The 21,566-nt window shown below is 40.1% G+C and overlaps 1 protein-coding gene across 3 annotated transcripts in view; it reads left to right on the top strand.

Moving 5' to 3' along the window:
• The window catches only part of SMPD3 (sphingomyelin phosphodiesterase 3), a 115,665-nt gene extending 100,943 nt beyond the window's left edge, over positions 1 to 14,722 (top strand). For all 3 annotated transcript variants that reach the window (XM_057425418.1, XM_057425417.1, XM_057425419.1), the window contains 5 exons: positions 2,658 to 2,813; positions 6,621 to 6,710; positions 7,600 to 7,663; positions 12,981 to 13,143; positions 14,566 to 14,722. In XM_057425418.1, the coding sequence (XP_057281401.1) occupies positions 2,658 to 2,813; positions 6,621 to 6,710; positions 7,600 to 7,663; positions 12,981 to 13,143; positions 14,566 to 14,667 (575 nt within the window). In that variant the 3' untranslated portion in view covers positions 14,668 to 14,722. The remainder of the gene's footprint in view (positions 1 to 2,657; positions 2,814 to 6,620; positions 6,711 to 7,599; positions 7,664 to 12,980; positions 13,144 to 14,565) is intronic.
• Positions 14,723 to 21,566: the final 6,844 nt, after the last annotated feature.

Consider the following 21,566-nt stretch of genomic DNA (forward strand, 5'->3'; position numbering starts at 1 on the left):
GTGTGTTTCAGTTGAGTGGATTTGCTACATTCTTCACTGTGCTGATCTGTGACAGGTTGCTGCCTGAGGTTTATGCCCATGTGGCAATGGGTGTATTATTTTATCTCTCATCCTAGTGAAGCCATGCTAGATGGGTAACACAGAAAATGCAAAGAAACTTGGACAGTTCAGGGATGTAAAAGCTTGGTTTAGATGATTGATCAGTTTATATAATGGGGACTTTGTAGGGAGGAAGATGTTACTGCATTCTTGTTAACAAGCACCATGCTTAAAAATTGTGTGATGAGAAAACAAAGGTGGACCAGAAAGAAGTACTGGCCTAAGGAGATGAGACAGGATAGAAAGATTCAGATGCTGCAAAGGAGGACAGTCCATGAAGTTGAGTAAGCTTCACCAGAAATGAGCAAACTGGGACTGTTCAGGTTCAGGAGGAGAAGGATCTTACAGAAGTGTGTCAGTACCCGACAGGAAGGTGAATGGAAGATGGAGGCAGACTCTCCTCAGTGGGGCGCAGAGACAGAATGAGAAGCAGTGAGCAGAAACTGAATTGCCAGAAATGTAATTTAAAAAAAGGATAACGCTTTTTATTGTAAAGTTGACAAAGCACTAGAAAAGGTGACCAGAGATAATAGAGTTTTCAACCACAGAGGTCCTCAAAGCCTGACTGGCCACAGTCCTGCTGTAGTTGGCCCTGCCTTAGCTAGTGCATGAATCTGTAATTCTGTCTGTATCTTTGGATAGCAGCATGTATGTTAGTCATGCACAACTTTTATGGTTCATGTCACCTGCTCCAGGCTGTATTTATTGCACGTGACCTATTTTTTTTGTGCTTTTGCCTACCTACATCTTCACGGTAAGGCTTTCTTGTGCTGGGTAGGAAGGGGGTTTCCCAAGAATACACTGGTCTGGATTTGTGTCAAGCTGTGTGGTTAGGGTATGTGTGAACGTGAGGTACAGGTAACCAGAAACTGTGTTAAGGAACAGATCCACTTGTACCTCCCTTTATATTTAAAGCACTCACTTTCCCTGGTCATGTCCTTTTTCCATATTTCTTTTAACTGTTTAGGATTGTATCAAGTCATGCCTGGTTGAACATTACTGATTCAAATCAGTTGAACAATACTGATTTGTATTTACTGTTGTTTTAACACCACTCCCAGCTCCCCTTCCCCTGATGTTCTTGACAATCCAACCCTTCACACATTTGTAGTGGTAGGAAAGTGAAGTCTTAATGCTTAAAGTTTGTCCGGGTGCTAATGCAATTACAGTGTGCTGAGTTCATGTTTGAAAAGTCTCTTTATAAAGTGCTGGTGACAGCTGCAGTTGAGACAAGTGATTAACAAGCTGTGAGGATGTGGACTTGAATAGTCACTGTCTCCAGAGTGGTCACTGAAAGCAGCTTTGGATGTACATAATGGATGTTTCTAATTAAGTTTTACAGCTTTTTAATAGCTAGCACAAAGTAGTAAATTAGGTTAAAATAAAATTGTAGTCAGGTCATTTTGGCTTTGCTACTTTTCCTTCTGATTGTGGTGTTTGAAAACACATCTTTTATTCTGAAGTAATGTTGTTCTGACTTGACATAGCATTTCAAGTTTGAAACAAGGAAAATTACAACTGCTAACTATATTTACAGCGAGAAGGAAAAGGAAGACAACAAAGACAACATAGTAAAGAACTATTTCTACAATGTGTCCTGCTCACATCATCATACATCAGACTTTTGTTGTACTCATTTTAAAAGAGCCAGTGACTTCATGCCACCTCATGTGCTTAGAATTAAGTATTGTTAGTTACTACAATTAAAGATAGTTTTGCAAGTAAAAATATTTAACAACCAGTCAATCTGAACCCTTTCCTACCACTGTCATAAAACAGAGGCACATCCTCCGCACGTGGAGCCTTGTGTAACTTCCCAGCAACTGGTGAAAGGATCTGGTTCTTCATTGCTTAAGTCCTGCCTACCTAAACCCGTATCTACATATACCTTTAAAAATAGGAAAAAATACTTCAAGTTGAAGCATTCTTACTTGAACACAAATCACAGAATCACAGAATGGTTTAGGTTGGAAAGGACCTTAAGATCATCTAGTTCCAACCCCCCTGCAAATAGATCTCTTCTTCGTCATATAGACTATTACAATGTGATCAACTTAAATTCACCATACATGTGTATTTCCTAGTAATACTTGAAGTTAAATTTTTCATTTTAAAAATCAGAAAGCAAAGAAAGATCAAGTGATTTACCCCAGAACATGCCATCCAGTTTGGTCTGAAGTAGGGCTGTAACTGTGAATTCCTGATTGTAACTGCTGTGCAGATCATCCTCTTCCTCTGGCTAGAAGCATCATCGTTTTGTCTAGTTGTCTGCAGCATAGATGTAGATGCCTTGTCTTTTTACTTCTTCAGCCATGCCTGGTATGATTGACTTCAAGAGGAGGTATTTAAATCATCAAAAAGTGTGGTTCCTAATGAACTCCATAATGGGCTACATACCATGTGCTGAACATACTATTAGCCACACCATTTTTTATCTTGCACCCTTTTTCTCAAGATGTCTAGCAATAGCTTATCAACTAACCTTGGGCTGAGAAACCTGCTAAAAGGAGGTCTTGTCTCATGTTTTGGTTATCTGGATGTTTATTTGTTTGCTACAGGAGATACTACTGTTCGATGTGAGCAACTGGATATGCTTCAAGATTGGCTGTCTGAATTCCGAAAATCTACCTCCTCCTCCAGTACAGCCAATCCAGAGGAGCTGGTGGCTTTTGATGTCATTTGTGGAGATCTTAACTTTGATAACTGCTCCTCTGGTAAGACAAAGTTTTATTTTCTTGGTATCTACCTATTCCAGAAAGAAACAGGAGAGTTCTTGATTCCTGTAGGCTATAGCAGTATCTGAACCCGTGACTGGCTTTTGCAAGGGAACAATTGTTACAGATACTTCTAAAATAGGTACTAGCCTTGAAACAAGCCAAAGAGGGTAGCTGACACATACCAGCTCTGCTGGATTAGTAAGCATGATGCTTTCTAAGGCACAATGGGCAATAATTTGTGACTTCCAGTAACAATAATGAGGACAGATCCAGTGGTTTAGTTTTACTTGAATTAAGAAGACATCTATTGTACTGGAATTTTTGTTACTAATGAAAGACATGGATATTACAGGATTTTTGTGGAGAAAAAAAGAAGTAAATTCATGCAGTTAAAAGTAATTGGTGCAAATAGACAGGAGATTAATGCTGCAGAGAAGTAAACACTGCTGAATCAGTCTTGGAAAAAAATTAACTGATGCTGTGTACTTCTGGGGTTTTCTAATAATTTTTTTCTTCTATATTTGGATACTGAAGGTACTAGAAAGAGAACTCCACAAAATTAATGGGTGGTGAGTTCACAGAGATGGTAGCCTTTTTTCAAACATAAATATTAGACTTTGCTAAGGGTTAAACTGCTAACATAGAGTGCAGGACATTGTGTTTGTGTATCCTCTCTGCCTTCCTGCTCAGTACAGCTCAGGCAGCCACCAGAGCTCCTTGCTGACCTTATACAATGCCTTGGAGCTGTTGGACACTTGTAAGAGAAGATTTTAGCAAAGTTGGAGAAACATTTAATAGGGTAGAAGAGATCATCAACCAGAAGCACAGCCCTTCTGGTGTTCAGCTCATATGTACCAAAAAATAAATGGGTCACAACTGTATGATCCAAAGTAAACTCAGAATGGTCTGAGGAAGTGCTGGCAAATGTTCCGACTGCTAGAAGAACCTGTTATGCACTGTGGAGGTGAACAGTAAGTGGTAATGGCTAGAAAATACTGTAGTTAAACTAACATATTAGGAAAAAATAGAATGGTAGCTGTGATAGTGAGCTTTTTTTAGGGAAGGGGGGAAGAAATGTGCTCAGTAAGAGGCCTTCAGCTAGCCACGCTGCTATAAAGACAGGCTGAGGTGGCAACTGGAGCAGCACCGGTGAAGAGAGACAGAAGCTGGTGGATACGAACAGCCAGATCTGCTGCCAGATCTGTGATGTGGCTGTTTCATGGGCAGTGCTGATGGGTGTATGGACTGGCCTGGAAGCAAAGATGTCCACCAACGAAATAAAACACCTGCTGAATAGCAAAGGGAAGACTGCCCAGCCAGGTGGCAAAGGAAAAGTGAATGGGGCTGTGCAGCATGAGAAGAAAGACAGGAGCAAAGCCAAGAGGCAGAACATGTCGTCAGTGTTCTCCACTCGAGGTCTGGCACTAGCCCACATTTTGCACAAGAAGCACAGGGTATACTTAATGCTGTTGTGACCTGCAACTATTTGCTTCTGCAGATAATAGTTGCAAACATTGCAAATACTACTAAAGAGGACTGAAAAGTAGATTATAAAAATCCATTTTATTTTTGCTATCTCTGCTGCTTATTTGCCCCCTTCCCCTTTAAAGTCCACTCAGCCTGGAAACAGAAATTATGCTGGTTACTTTGGTTTTTATTTCTAGATTGCTTTCTTTCCTTTCTCTTCCATTTTTTCATTACTCATTGTCTAGGGACATTTGTTAGCATTACAGGGAACTCAACATATTAATTTTTTTAAGCATTTATCAGCTTTCTGTGGTTCTGTGTATAATTTTCTGTATTCTTTCCCACTCCACAGACTCACATGCAAGTAATTAATGTTTCAGTGAATATCAAGCTTCTATTCATAGCTGTATTGACAGAACAGTTTTCAAAGATCTCCAGGCCTATGAGTGACCTTATGCTTATGACAAATGTTCTGCAACTCAGTTTTCCCTTCCAGCTTTACAGAACATTATGACAACACTTACGCACTTAGTGAGAACGTTATTTGAAAGGTCAAGTTGCTTTTGACTGACATATGTAGAAGTCTATTAATGTTTTAAAACCTTTTAGTGTAAGATAAGAAGCTTTCCAGTCAGATGGGTTGTCTCATCAGCTGTGACTTGCTACTGTCAGAGTCACAGCTGCAAGGTAGTCATGACAGGAGTTTAATCTACCTTGGTTCTGGGGGAGATTTTGTAGACATATAACAAGGGAAAACCTGGAAAAATAAACTGAATAAAGGTTTCATCATATACTTTTCCATAAACATTAAACAAACCAATTGGTTGTTCAGGCAGAATAGGCAATTCTCTGCATTGCATCCCTGGCAAATCTTGAGAGGTCAGTTATCCACTGCCACATCTCCAGGGTACTCTGCCAAGTTAATTTTTCAGTCTCCCTGAGATTATGAGGATGTTCTCAATATCAAGAGCTTAGTTAGGGGAGGTGGGGGGGACCTAGAAAGATGCAGTGAGATAGATCAGCTGGTATGGATGAGGTAGATGAAAGTCAGCTCTATTAATGAGCCCTATTAAAAAAGTGGCAAATATGGCTACAGCTATGGACACAGTATTACTGCACTCCATGTCTGTGCTCTGCTTCCTTCATAACTGGGAGAGGTCAAGAGCTTCTTCCCTTGGAAGAACAGCATTTCACACATGGAGATCTAATGTGTTTCCTGCAGTGTGTGATCTGCATTCTGGCCAAGATACACAGCTCATGGTTCAAAGTTCTGTTTCCCACTTCAGAGGAGTCCATTTTCATATGTACTTACATTTGCTGCTGTTTTAGCAATAGACAGTGACAAGTGTTTTACAGAAGCAGCTCTAAACACAGGTTAATATTCTGTTGGTCCCAAGAGAGAGTCTTCAAGTGTTGCTAAGAAGTTTTAACCTCATAAAAGGTGTAAATGCTGCAAGAAAGAAAGCAGAAGCTGCTGCCAGTTCTTTTGCCATTTAATATAAATGGAATTGTAGCAGCTGGTGTGATCACGTTCTGCTTGTGCTTGTTTCCCAGGTACAATGACTGCTATGTCAAATAGCACATGCAGAACTAGAACTTGCTTATTTGTTCAGTGTCTGAAATTCTGCTATACACATTTTTGTAGCTTATCTTCCTAAATAATCCTAGGAGCTTGATGTGCTAAATGCAAGGAACACAGCAGCAATTAGGAAGAAATTCATTTAAAGTTGATAGGTCATGCTGATTATGTTCAGAATGACTTTAATGCTGTAGATAATATCCCAAGCGAATTATCATTTGCCCTTTCTCTTATCTGTTATAGCTTGGAAAACATTCAGTGAAGTCTTCCGAAGCAAGTAAAGCACAAGCTTTTATCTTTGAACTTACTCAGATACACACGTCTGAGTAAGTTCAAACATAAGTTTAACCCACAAAAAGTTTGCTTAACCCACAACAGCCATTCACATTGCCACTGTGGAGTCATTCCAATCCTCCACTAAAGTTTTGTCCCAGAGTAAACCATGCAGTGTCAATGGCAGGGAGAAGAAATATGCTGCAAAACTCACTTCAGTTTACTGCTAGACACTACTGAAAATGTCTTTCTATGAAAGACTCTGTAAAAAAGCAGTTACTAGCAAGCCTTTGCTTGGATTTCTGATCAAGACAAGATAGTGCTGTGCAGTACAGCTGCTATTGAACTTGTTCAAATCAACAGTATATATATGCATCAAGGAAGAAGGAGGACTTGCCTTCTCTGTTGTGGCAGGACGTGTGGTTGTCGAAGATTCACCACACATAGCTGATACACCTTTTCTTGGGCTTATGCTTTCCTTGCAGAAGACAAGCTGGAGCAACAGCATTCTCTGTTTACACACTACAAAGATCCATGCCGAATTGGTCCTGGGGAGGATAAACCATGGGCAATCGGTAAGACCTTCTCCAACCATGCGTGTATGAACATTTCTTTGAATCACTCATACAACACTGGTAAGCAGCAGAGATTTCAGCTAATTGGAAGTAAGAATTTGGTGGAGATGAAATATTTATAAGGGGGTTTTCTGTAACATGTATATAAGCCTGAACGGTTCAGTCTTGCTGAGCTATAATTAAGAACCAGAGATCTCAAACTTCAGTCCACATTCTGGAACTTAAGCATCAAACTCCTTGAATGACTTCCCACACCTATTCTACTTAAAAAATAACCTCTGGATTACTTGGGGAGGAGCCAAATTATTGTTTCTGTGCTTTCTGCATGCAGTGAAAGCCTACAGCTTTTGATCACAATGTTCCATTTGGTGTTCTATAAATACTGTAAGCGAGGATGGAACAACGCAGTTCAACAACACCATGAACTGGTAGGATTCATCTTATAAAAGGTTTTATGGAACTGTAAGCTATTTGTACCTAGTGCAACTCACTTAAACTCAGAAAAACTTTAGTTCTGCAGTTAGTCTTTTTCTAGAGTAGCAATTATAACTGTGAAGAGACTAAAGGTAAGAATATGGAATTGTTTAATAACATGGTTTTACACTGTTGTAGCAGGAAAAAAACAAACAAACAAACAAAAAAAACCAACAAAAAAATCAGACACTGGGGCTGAAAAACTGTCCCATTGCTGGAAGGGCACAGGCAATGTTTTGGAAGGTGGCAGGCAGTACGGAAGTCTGGACAGAGGTGCAGTGAACACAATGTGCTTTCAGTGCAGTCCCTTTTCCCCCTACAGATGCTGTCTTCACACACCTCTGCCCTCAAAAGCCTTCCGAGGCAGGTCATAGGAGGAGTGCTGGGACAGTCACATCTCCCTTTCTCTTCACAGGTACATTGCTGGATCCTGAAGGATTGTATGATGATGAAGTGTGCACTCCAGATAACCTACAGAAGTATGCAATTCCTAATTCTCCCACATGCTTTAGACAATTCCTTCAAAAGCCAGTTTATTGCTTGCTATTTAACATTTAAAAAACTGAGGGGTGTTTTATGGACTGTAAAAAATCCAAACCAAGAAAACACCACCAAAACCCAACAAACCAATCAGTCTTTTACTCAGGGATACTTGAGGAAGAAGATGAAAAGGGAAGGAGCTGCTTCTCTAAGTCTTAACAGAATTGGCTTCAGTGGGTGAGAAGATGAGAGCGACTAGTCAGTGGTGGTTTATTTCTCTAGAGTTGGTCCTGCCTGGACAGCCCTATAGGACAGGAAACCGAGCACTGCCAAAAAGGGTACACAAACAGCTTGTCTGGAAGTGCTTTTGCAGGCAGCCAGCTCTGTGGTCACAGCCCTATAAAGTACAGCAACTAAAGGAATGTCAAATTAAATAGCGCATCAGCCACAGCTTAATATCTCAGTGATACTAGTGCAGCATTACTACTTCTAAGGAATATCTGATATTGAGAAAGAGGTTATCTTTGGTTTGAGTTAGCAGACTTATGAAAAATGCAAAAAAAAGTTAGGTTTCTTGAATACTGTGCTGTTTGTCAAATAATATGCTAGTGGAGAGAAATTAATAGGCTTTTTACATTTCAGAGCAGCACTTGATTTCACTAATGTGATGATCCTTTCTGCACCTTTTCTACCTTGAGGGCTAGTTTAATGGACTATGTTATTTGACTAACTAACTATAAAAGATGCTGTAGCTGTTCATTACCCAAATATCCTAAAGATGTAAAGTTATTTGAATTAACATATCTGTGCAGATGCTTCAGTTAACACACATAATGGAATTGGAACATTATATAGGCACAGTTTCTGTTGACATTTTTACTCACGAAGTACAGAACACGGCATGGTACAGATGGACATCAGTTGAATGTATTTAGGTGAAGCTACCCTTTGAAGTTATCTGTTTTGAACAAAGAAACTGAATTCCAGACATAAGGTCTGGGCTTAGTTGATCTTCAAATAAATAAACATTTGTTACAGTAAGTCACTGTAATGCTTTGTGCATTAAGGAGCCTGCAAAATTTCCAGGCGTTTCTATTCACGTGTTGAAGACATGGATTTGGTACATATGAAAGGGATTTCTGGAAAGCAAAAGTAAAGTAATTTGGCCCCACAATCAATTGCAAATGCAAATCTGTATGTGGGTGTAACATTCTATTTTATGGTTCCAGGAGGAGGCTTGGAACATTAAAAAAAAAAAAAATAAATAAATAAAACAAACAAACAAACAAACAAAACAAACAAAAAACAAAACCACACAATAAAAACCAAACAAAAAAAAATAAAAAAACAAGCCTAAGACCCCTGTGTTATCAGGCAGCCTTTTGAGGCAATCTATCACCAATTACTTCTAGGGCATTTTGTTTTATTTCCTGTAGAGTTCCTTGTGTTCGGCAATTAAGTTCCAATGACAAATAAATGACTGACAAATAAAAGTCATCAAATGATCAACAAAGATTTAAGAGTATTACTGCCACTAGCTGTGTGTGGGTACAGCACTTCAGAAAGATGTAACTGGAAAATATTTCTGAGTGCTGGCAACAGAATATCCATCATACCTTTTGCTGCTCAGTGTGGCTTTGTTTTCTGCACAACATTGTAATTCTCTTAGACCCCACTTTCCACTAGCTTTTTATGCAGATGTGCAGAGAGCATGGATCTGCATGTGTACCTTATGTAGATGTACTTAAACAGGAGCCTGTCCTCTCACCTCTGCAAGAGACTGGTAAACATAAGAAATGCTGATAAATTCAATAAAATTTGAAGCCATTCATGAAATTTGAGCTTTAAAGATGCTTAAATGCTAAATAGCACAGAAGCTCTGGAGCTTTCTGTATCTACCAAGCATCATTGATCTACATAGCAAAACAGGGTACAGCCTAAAACTGATCTCAAATTTTTCAAAATAAACCTTGATCAAGCTTTACAGACTGTTAAAATAGACATTTAAACTGGCAGCGTAACCTATCTACAGAATTAGTTCTTCATCAGCATTCTTCTCTAGTTTATAAATAAAATTAAGTACTTCACATTACTAAACTAATCAGGCCATAAAAGCAGCAGAAAAACTATTTCCTAGGTATCTCTTTCATGTTAAGTACAGCATACATACAATATTGGACTAGAAGGACATACTTGTTACAAAAAATGAGCCAGTCACAATTGTGGAACAATAATTGTATGTGGCTGTAATTATTACAATTAATAAGCTAGCTGTCACAGTCTGGGCCCTGCCCCAGTGCTGGAAGCTACACAAGCTTCTGCTCAGCAAGGCTTCACAAAAGGCACACAAATAATCTCATCTCACACAGATCATTGTCACTTTTGAGCAGAGCACTGGAGTAGGGCCATTTTCATCTCCAAACCCTGACTGGAGTCTGGCACAGGAGAGCACAGCTAAAAAATAATATTTAAATGCTAGTTTTTCCAGGCTTCACTGCTAGACAGGGCTCAAAGTTCTGGGTGACAGGCTGCAGCACCAGTAACAGAAGTCCTCCTTAACTCAGGTGCTTCATGTCTGAATGACGGATGGCCCCTGAAGCTTTTTAATGAGGGATTGAGTTTTGCTTTATAGCTCCCTTACATACACTGCTCTTCACACTTTTCCTGTGTTCACTGCAGCTACAGGCAGCACTACCAACCAGCTAGTGGCCAGAGAGCTGCCTGACAGAATATTCATACTTAAACTCTGGAGTTACTTGGGGCTGAAAGTCTTTCAAGAAAAAAATGAAGTTCCAATTACTTTCTATCCTCCCTTTCTTTGTGTCAATGCATTAAGCCAATTACTCTGACAAAATTCAGGTTTAGTTGGGCAGCTCACATGTAATTAGTTAAGTTCACTTAAGTTGTTATTATGTTACTGTTGGCAGGGCACAGCCAGATGTCCAGTACTGGTGTCTGCATCCTGCAGAGACAAACAGCAAACAACTGGATATGAAGTTTTAGGCAGAAGCAGATGCATGCACGTTTACAATTTGTTTTCCTCATGTATTTACAATTAACATTTCCCTTCTGTGAACAGTTATGCAGGTTGAGTGAATACCCAGTGTTTGCGGACTTTTGAAAGGATATAATTGAAGTTAAACAGATTCATCTTTTAAATTAATGCAAATAAATTTTTTGCTAGTAGCACTGCAGTGCTAGTCAGCAGTTTCTTCTACTTTGTTACTTAATTAGCTTTGCCAAATATAAATACAACTTTTGAAAGAAGTCAGTCCCATCAAAGAGCTTGCTTTCCTGAACCTAGAAGAAGAATTCCAGGAAGTGAATCATTTGCAGTAGCTCTTTGTAGGATCAGTTTGCAAATGGGGAGCAGACAGCAAACTAATTTGAGTTATTATGTGACAGGCTAAAATGAAATAATACATAAAAGAAAGCTTGCTTTCATAAGCTGGTTACAATAAACTCCAAGAACCTTCAATACCTCACCAAGTCCAAAGTGGGTTAAGAGAAGTTCCGGCTAAATAATTATGTGACCAGAATTTTGTTACTGTTCTCTTTTGAAGACACATAAAATACTTCTTGTATGCCTCAACTGACCTAGATAAACAGATTATAATACTACTGAGACCTAATCAACTGCAGGAAGTGCTGTGCCCCCTCTGCCACCTTTAAGATCCTTCCAAAGAGACAAAATTTGACAAAGAAACCATTTACTTCTCAACCATTAAAACACATCACAAGATTCAGGTATTTGTCTCTTGTTTTTCCTTCATTCCGTACTTTCACATGCATGCATTAAAAAACTCCTAAATCCAACACCATAAAACCCATCCAAAGTCAAGTTTTAAAAACCAGGTGATCAAAAATATCTTATTTTTCCCAAGGTGAAATTAAAGGCTTTATACCTGCTAGGACCCAAGTTCATGGCTCAGTGTTTTTTGTTAGACAGTTGATGATGCAGCTTAATGGCATAATCAACTCTTACAAGGGAAACTACAGAACCTTGAGCTCAGGCTTTGGCAGGTAAGTAAAGGAAAATGATTTTCAAGGAGGTGGTTTTCAAAGTAGTTTGTTTACCCTTTGAGTCAGATAGTAAAACCACAGCCTAACGTATCGCTCTCTGCATGCACAGTTATTCCTCAAACCAGCTGCAACTGTATGTAATCTTAATTGTCTGCACAATACCCTACACAGGCAATTACCATGTGGACCTCCTGCTTTTGCAGGCACAATTGTTTCTGTTGTTGGCAGATCTTTTAAATAGAACACAAGAAGGTAAACCAAGTTTCCTTTTAAACCCAAGACAACAGCAAAACAGTACAGAACAGCACAGCAACATCTAATTACTGTAAAATACAGTGACAGGGACCATTATGGTAGCATGTTCACAGGAGGGCTAACTTCAAAAATTAGATCAAGTTGTTCATGGCTTCAGTAGACTTCTGTATAAAATACACTGCTAAGGTTTAAGCACCCAAAATAAGAATTCTAATGGAAAAGCTGCAGCTTATTTGCCTGAACACAGGACTGGTACCTAGAAACTGATTCTTAATTTTGAGTTGGTTTTGGCTGGATCAATCTCCTTGCAAGATGGGGGCAGGACTAACACACCCACTGAGTAAGTCCATCTCTGTAGAAGACTTTGGAGAGTGTCATATACAGGAATCAAATAAATTACGCTGCCATTACTACTGAGGTAAGAACTTGGGGTCAAAGACACTGTAATTTGATGCTGAGGGTTGCTCAAAACCAGCTACCAGCTACCACCTACCCAGGTGTGTGCTCCAGAAACCATTCCTCATTCATATCCTGTCTGTAGAACGGTTGTCGGAACCCCAGAGTGAGCTGCTCTGATCAAAATGGAGAGGTTTGTATTGAAGTACACAAGTCTGTTCTGAAGTAACCCATGAAACAATTTCCTCCTCTGCTGTACTCAGCAATGCTGGAAATCAACAGAGGGGCTGTGGGCTGCAATATACTACTGCAGGGGGTATAGTATATTGCAATACTATATTGCAATATACTGTACAGGGTCCTTCTTGCGGGTGTCCGTGTTCCTAGCTACAAGGGTAGGTCCAGCAGTGCAGCACCAGTGGATGCCAAACATGCCCTGAGGCTTTAAGAGCACTGTCAGTGTTTGTTTAGCACAGCCTCATACTGGAAAACACACATGGAAGAGGATGTGCTCTACAAGTCTGACAGTCCTTTTGGACAGGCATTATCCTTAACGGGGATTTGGAGAGAATCTAGCACAGTGCATGAAGGGACAGAATGAACAAACATTTAGAGCACTTGTTTTGTTTTTTAATGAAACAGGGTGCTGGAAAGTGAAGAAGGAAGGAAAGGATACTTGGTCTACCCCACCAGCAAGAACCACAGTTCCAGTCAAAAGGGGAGGAAGGCATCACTGAAAGGGAATGGGAGGAGAATTGACTATATGCTGTATACAGAAGAAGGTCTCTACCTAGAATGGAAAGTGGTGAGTTTCAGAGCTGACAAAAAGAGCTGTAACTCACACAACAAACTTTTGTGGATGGTACAGCAGCCTGTTCTGCTTGGGTTCAAATTCATACTCCAAGGGGAACCTGCTGCTTTGCTATTTTCTACTTCTGCAAGCAAGTATGGAGTTTGTAAACCTATTATGTAAGGTTTTAAGCAAATTCAAGATGAGTAGCAGCACTGGTAGATATGCTGCTCCTCAACAACAAATAGTTCCAGTTCTTAAACTCTTGCCAGACTAAGTGTTTTGATGTTACCAACAGTCTGAATGATTTTTCCATCTTCTCAAGTATCTGGATATTCTTTTATTGTGCCTACAACAAACCCTCCTAAGTTACAAGCCCGTGATGCACAGGCGGATGTTGATGTGGGCTAATCAGTGTGGGATCTTGCACTGCACTGTCGCTTCCTGGTGTAGGACCTTAGCTTATATAAAATTCCATGATAAAAAAGAGACACTAGTTCACACTTATCTACCATACCCTGCTGTAGCTGCTGCAGAAGAGCAGGCAATAGAGCAGTTCAGCATAGCTTAGTGCACAGTACCTTGATCTGCCTGTGCTCTGGGTGCGCTCTGTGGACATGGCAGCTTAGCAGCTGGATCTTTTTCAGGCTTCCTGTTTCAGATGCACAAAATGCCCATGGTGCATCTGTATGGTAAACCCATATTAGATTTTGCACAAACAGCAACAAAGCCAATATTTGAATAGTTCTGACTCAGATTAAGTCATTGATAAGGCTCATGCTGGCAGCATAACTAAAATATGTGTGCTTCCTGCAAGCAATTTCTAAAGTACTGGTTAAAGAAATACCTGGCTGGTGGAAGGGGTAAACTGCATTGCATCAGAAGAACGCTAGAGTGGCTCCATCCAGCTGCAGAAGCTGGGCAGCACACAGTATTTCCTACAGAACATCAACTTGGTCCTATGAAATGTTGCCAGAACAAAGTCTGGAATATGGAGACATGAGAAGCAGGGTTCCTCATCACCTTAAGTCCCCAGGAAGTTCAACACCTCAGTCTAGAAGACAGGCTTTCTTTTTAGCTGCATACCGTGGGTAGTGTGGTATAGCCAGCCGCTCTGTATGTACATGGATCACCAACTGCAGCACTGTAGATCAGTGTCTGCAACAGTGTAATGGAAAGAAAAGGTGCAAAAGATTCCACCCAGACTAGTTTAACTGGTATCATATAAATGGTTCACCTCATCAACTGCATCACACTGACATGCCCTGTGAGGCAAATTGTTTACCATGAGCTCAGCCAAGCTAGGCTGGTCCCACACATCTACTAATGCAGAAAGGTAGTTCGAAGTAAATTAAAGAGAAGCATAAACCCTGAGTCCGGTGTGTGCTATACCAGATCAGTTCCAATTCTTTTCTTTCTTTTGTTTTTCCTCTGCAGGAAGTGGAAGAGTTCAGCTTTATTACCCAGTTAGCAGGCTTGACAGACCACCTACCAGTAGCAATGCGTCTCATGGTTTCTACAGGAGAAGATGACCCTTAAAGCTAACTAGCTTTGAGAGATCAGAAGAGGGAAATATTAACAATATTAAGAAAATATCAGAATAAGAATGTTCTGGTGCCATGTTAGGGAAAATGACCAGACCTGACTTGGGCTAATTCTGAACATACCAACAAAGGCAGATATAAAAAGGGAAGAAATAGAGGGGTTGTGGCCAAAAGCCACTGTCACAAGTTGCTCAGGCAACAGGGCAAGCCTGTACTACAATGCTTTCACTGTGGACCGAACGGAACCAAGATGGAAGTCCTAATTCCTTCTGAACCAGTGCCATTCTTACTAAACATGTTTTTATACTAATATATAGCACAATTTAGTTTGTAATTAGTCTGTGAGTTAGTGCTGCTCTATGGTTTTTTGCATCATTTCTTTGTATAACTAATAAGCTAAAGCTTTGTTTCTTTTTTTAGCCTGTTTATAAAGTTGTAGCGTGCTTGCATCAGTAGCATGCGCCCGCACTGCATGCCACTCTGAGATAAAATAGTCAGTAAGATATCATGGGGAATATCAGAATGGAAGCAAGTTCAAAAATCAGATTACCAGCCAAAGCAAGGCATTCTGGGACTGGCAAACCCTTCTGTCCTTACAGATAGATCTTAAAGCGAATAAACAGAACCTGTATTCAGTTTGCAGACCAGTATCTTCCTGTCTATTTAAGGATACTTCTAAGATTTGCAATTAAGACTTTAAGAACACAGTTCTACCCTTACTCCAGCTGTGTTCCCACTGAAATTATGAAGTATTGTGTCTGAATAATGACTCCAGAATTGGGCCTTTAGCTTTCTAGGCGCAAGTTATTTCCTTAAGAAGAAATCCAGTTCCCCTGTAATGTTTTTTCTTTCTTTCCATATGTGGGACAGTTCTGAATTATGGTATGGGATGATATGTATGTTACAGTAGTGTGAATAGATTCCTGTAGTACTGTTGGTAACACCAGAGCCAACCTTCTGCCTTAGTTAGGGTAAGTGGGAAATAGCTTGTAAAATGCATGCTAGATATAGAGTTAAAATTAACATTTTTTTTGGTAAAATGTGGAAGAGTGTATGACTGATAAGGCAGGATAACCTAACAATTTTCCAAAGGAATCAATCAGTACACTTAAAAGGAAAATCTAGCAAAACTAACTAGAGAGTAGAGACCAGAACTGTGACTCTCAGCCTTAGGTAACTGCAGCCTAGAAACAGAGGGTTTGTTTCTGTCTTTGAGACACAGGTTTCCATGTGTTATGCACTCACAGGCTTTAACGAGGGTCTTTCCAGCTGATTTGTATGTATGTTCTTTCCCTGCAGCTGTTTGAATGTGGGGCTCCTCTCTGTCATCTTATCCCTATGACCTCACCTACCCAGCCTCTGTAACCTTAACAAAATAATGAAAAGCTGAGGATCAGGTCCATGACAAGACTTGGTGTTTTCTTAGGGATTTAAATGCAGAAGGGTTTGTGTTGCTGGGAGAACCAGGGGACCCCTTGTATTTTCACTGATACTTAGTTTCTTCTGCCTGCTTCATGTTCAGTTTTAGCACTATTTCCTCCTACATTATAAATACCCAGTGTTAAAAAGAAAAGAATTAATCTAATAATTACAGTTACCCCATTAAGTAAACTGTTTTAGTTATGCTGGCCACAAACTCCTGAAGATGCTCTTGTTTTGGTTTAGTTTGCACCTGCTAGGAATCAGCTTGAGCTAAATCAGAAGAAATTTAAATTAGAAATCCCAGTCTATGCAGCCTCTGGTACTGGCTTAATTAGCTGCAGTAAACAGTGAAACTTTCACTTAGGTCAGCCTGATTTTGCAAGTAGAGAAACAAAGCTTTAACAGTCACGAGAGTACTGGACTGACAGTACTGCCTAATCCCAAATAGATAGTAGGCCACTGTTCACACCTGGTCTTGACACGTTTTAACGCCTCATTTTCCAGTCCTGGCGCTCCTTCAGCAGAGACTGCCTCTAAACTGTGTACTGTGCCAAACCATGGGGGTAGTCTGCAAGTATAACTATAGGGACTCCGAAATAGAACCAGACCTAATTCCCCTTTTTGATAAAATTAGGAATTCAAGTTTATAGCATCAGAGACTTGAGTGTACTATCCCAGTGCACCACCAATTTCCCACTTTGTATGTTCCTCTTTATACAGAGGGTGCACATATGTGCAATGTGTTTTTCTGGTTTCTTATCTCCTTACCCAATTCAGAAAAAATTGTACCTGAAACCTATTAACCCTATTTTCTATCTTGCTTGTATTTTATTAACCTTTTTTAAAAAAACAGATGGTATCAGTAGCAATTTGTGTGCTGTACAGCAGCTATTTCTCAGTAGTAAAATTAAATATAAGGTACAGTATTTTTAGTAGCTTTCCTATCAATGTAAATTACAATTTAATATCCACTTCTCTAAGGATCAATTGCAGGAGCTGAATTTGACACTCTGTGGGATATAATCCTAAAACTACTGCCGAACAATGTTACATTATTTACAGTAAACCAAGATGGTCTAAATTACTTTAAAACTCAGTTCTGTGGCTTTGTGCTGACTAAAAACCAGGCATTTTTTTGTCAACTTTCTGAGATATGTTGGGAAATATTTTTTTCAAATTTAAAGTAAAGTGGTTTAGATTTTGATGTTCTTATTTTCTCAGTGATCATGAAATGGATAGTGGTAAAATGTTCTCTCAACATAATAAGCATACATTTAATCAGTCTAGGTAGTTCTTACTAATTTACTCTCTTAAGGATCACCCTTGCAAGAGCATGCTGGGAGGTACAGCATTGTGGCACCACTGTACAGATGCTCCTTGCTTTTGTGCATCAGTCCTATGCCTTCCTATGCCTTGGTATGCTTGCAGGAGTCAGCGTATGTACTGCTAAACTGTAATGAACAGGTTTTCCTTTCCAGGGGAGCAGCCTCCTGGAGAAAAGCGAGTATACACCACTGCTACCAGTTCCATAGATTGACTGGCAGAAAATAATTCAGACAATGCCTGTACCAGCAGGTTATCAATCATTAAAAGCCTTATACAGATACTATGTAATATAAAATTTGCATTTAAAAAAAAAGGGGGGGGGGGGGGGGTGACTATCAAGGAGAACATGCCCAGGAAATCAAACTCCGGATAGCTTCTTCAGATGTCAGTCCCAACTTGCTTAAGGATAGCATGGCCCAATTTATTAGTAGGATGTTATTTATTAGAAGATTGAGTTAGGCTTATTCAACTGTGCTGCCCCACTTTGTACAGGAATTTCAGCTATCTTCAAGAAGAAGTTGGTGATAACACTATTCTTGGTTTAATAGCTGCCACTCAACAGGGATACTATAGATGAAGTGCCATCTGTTTTTATAGAAGTTAGGTAATATCTCTCATTTCTCATTTTCCATTTGCATTTTACAACAGCACTGCTAGAACAAGTGAACAGAATACACAAGGACAGCCAAAACCTAAGAACTCTCAGGCGTTTTAAGGATGTCAAGTCCTTACAAAGTCAGTACCTTTCAGTCACTTCAAAAACACAGTCTACAGAATGTAGCCTCTTGTGCACATCCAGATTCAGTTAATCTGTGCACTATTTGAGAGACACATGATCCACCCACTTTGCAGCCACTGAGGACCAGCAGTAGTGCCTAGTGTACTAAATCTCTACAACCAATTCAAGTGGTGGCCAGCTTAGTTTTATTCCATCACAAACTGGATGCTTAATCACAGCTGTCTAAAGCAACTGAACTGTGCCATGGACTAGCTCCAATCTGCAGCATGTTGTAGGGAAAACCCAGAGAAAGCTGCCTGGTGTAATGAGTTTACCTGTCTTGTGCTAGTAGTATGACACAGTTTTGTCCAGGAAGCACTCTCAGCCAGTCTGGCTAGACCCTCAGTCCTATTTGATGGGTAAGACAGTAAGGAACTTACAATTCTGGTAAGATTATTTTGTTTCTTGTTTTGTGTTTTTTTTGTTGGTTTTGTTTTTTTTTTTTTAATGGCCTTTCTTTGGTATTCCCAAATAAGCCAATTAGCTGTCCCCAGCTAATTGGTCTTCAGTCTACCCTGGGATCACATAGCAGCACATGTATGCCAGCACATATCATCAACTCAGAAATGAAGCATTTTTACCTCCTGACGCTACAGGAGTAAAACAGAAATACAGTTCTAGCACTCTGACAGACTCCCAGTTTTATCATCTGTTGCAATGAGAGTCAAATTGTTACTGAAGGTCTCAGTTTTCCATGCCATTCTGTTTTAAATATAATCTTGATGCTTTTAAAGACTTGTATTATTGCTGAAGTTTAGAAATCCTATACTATGAATAACCTTTTTTTATTTGAATGATTTTTCGGTATTGTATCCTTCTGGAACCTAATGTTTTTATATGGTAAGCACACACCTTCTGACATTTTGTTATAAATGTATTAAAAGAAAAAATTAAATATTTTCATTGTTTTCTTCACCTGCAAGAAAACCACAATCTCAGACCTGATAAAAGCAAGGTATTTTGAACAATAGAGTGGGGATTTTGTCTTTTATTGGTGCTGAAAGGAATAACTGGTTGATGCAAACAAGATAATAAAATTTCAATAGTTGAAATATTCCGTGCAGTCCACTTTTTCCTGGTTTGTGATGTGGAGTCTGACGTCACTCACAGAAATCTGACTCTAAGAGTACAGTCTCCCTGTGCTATGCTGTTGTAGTTAATCTGCAGAAAATAAAGGCTGAAAGAAACGAATGCTCTTAACATCCTCCACAGCTCAAACATCCAACCTCACAGATGCACCCTGCTAAGTGTTTCAGACAGGCACTGCCCACTGTAGGCTGCAAACCTGAATCCCCATGGACAAGGATATCCATTCTGCAGTGCATTCTGTTGGTATTTAGTATAAGATCAATTCACGTGAACAATTTCTTCTTACGCAGCCTTGACATCTCAACAGTTATCTAGTCCATGAACTAATGAGAGCATGTTTTTATCTTTGGCTGGATGGTATAATTAAAAAACAAACACAGTCTCTGTTCATTTATCCTTAAGAAATCCAGTGATATAACAAAACAACGTCAAGGGAAAGAAATCTATTCTACTGGTTCAGTCTTTCTGAACAGTTCTGAGAGTCCTTTATAAAAGCTTGTAGGAAGCCCACCTTGAAGAATTTATTTTCTCCACAAGCAGAAAGGAGGGTATCAGTGCAGTGACAGAGGACAAGTGACAGAGCACAGCACACAAGTTTCTTGCCATTACCTCAGGAAGGAACCACTTTTGAGATAGGATGTTAGAGGTGGATCTCTGCACCCGTCTCCACTGCTGTACAGACAATTTTTGTCTGCATTCTGATGCTACCACAGCATTACCCTTCCACAGGCTTAATTTTGCAGCAGTAGATTCCTAGCATGTGCTTCTCATGCAATACCTGACTGGTTTTCCTTGTTGCATTTTGCATTATTGCATGAGAGCTCGTGAGTGGGTTTCCCTCTATGAAGTGCTATAGGTCCATCATCATGGCTTGACTTCGCCAACAAAGATTTGGGAAGGGCTTTACCCACACTTAGTACATGCACGCCGATGACTGAAAAGGCCAATGTGAGATAGGCAAATCCGGCTGCAAAAAGCACAGCGAAAGGTCTCCTTGGGTGGTATAGGCGGGGTGCAATTCTTTCTACGTTGTCTTTTCTCCTCAAGACTAGTTCTGCATGAGGTCTCAAAGGAGTCAATGGCATTATGTATGGTGTGTCTTCAAGTCTCCCGATTGGAGGCCAAGGTGGACCCCTGACGGTAGTCAATATGGCCAAGGCTAAGGTATTGTTTCAGGGAATCCTTACATCTCTTCTTTGAGGCACTTCTCTTGCGGCTACCGGTGGCAAGTTCACCATAAAATATGATCTTAGGGAAGCAGTGATCCTTCATCCTAGACGTGCCCTGCCCAGCGCAGCTGCAATTTCACCAATATGGCCTTGATACTGGTGACCCCTGCCTGTTCGAGAACAGTAACATTTGACACATAGTCAGTCCAGTGGATGTTTAGAATTGTATGGAGGCAGTGCTGATGAAAGCGTTCAAGGAGTCGAAGGTGATGGCGGTAGATGACCCATGATTCAGACCCATATAAAAGAGTAGACAGCACAATGGCGCTACAGACACTGATCTTTGTGCTTTTCTTCAGGTGTTTATTACACCAGACTCTTCTATGGAGTTTTCCGAAGGCTCTATATGCCTTTGCTGTTCTGTTGTCTATCTCTTTGTCGATTGTGGCATCCGAGGAAATATTGCTTCCCAGATTGCTGAACTGCTGAACTGACTTAAGCTCTGACTCGCCAATGGTAATGTGGGGATGATGGTAATCTTCTTGTGGTGCAGGTTGGTAGAGAACTACTGTCTTCTTCAAGCTGACTTCCAGCCCAAAAAGCTCAACCACCTCTGCAAAGCAAGATGTTAAACGCTGCAGAGCTGCTTCTGTGTGGACAACAAGGGTGGCATCATCAGCAAAAAGCAGTTCACAGACAAGATGATTTAGGGTCTTAGTGTGGGCCTTCAGTCACCTTAGGTTGGATAGGCTACCATCAGTACAATATCGAATATAGATGCCGTTTTGTTTGTCGAGGTCTACTGTGGCCCTGTGGAGCATCATGTGAATAAAGTTGGTGTGAGAATGCAACCTTGTTTCACACCATTGGTCATTGGAAAGGGCTCAGAGAGTGCATCGCCATATCTGACTTGGCCTTGCTGATCCTCATGTAACAGAATAATTATTTTGAGGAACTTGGGGGGACAACCTAATCATTCCAAGATCAGCCACAGGTCTTTTCTGCTCGCAGTGTCAAAAGCTTTGATGAGGTCAACGAAAGTTACATAGAGCCCCTTATTCTGTTCTCTACACTTTCCTTGAAGTTGTCTGAGAACAAATACCATGTCTG

Source organism: Pezoporus wallicus, unplaced genomic scaffold (assembly GCF_028554395.1).
Source record: "Pezoporus wallicus isolate ANWC-B61680 ecotype Strahan unplaced genomic scaffold, APGP_CSIRO_Pwel_v1 contig_8693, whole genome shotgun sequence".
In the NCBI taxonomy this organism is placed as follows: Eukaryota; Metazoa; Chordata; class Aves; order Psittaciformes; family Psittacidae; genus Pezoporus; species Pezoporus wallicus.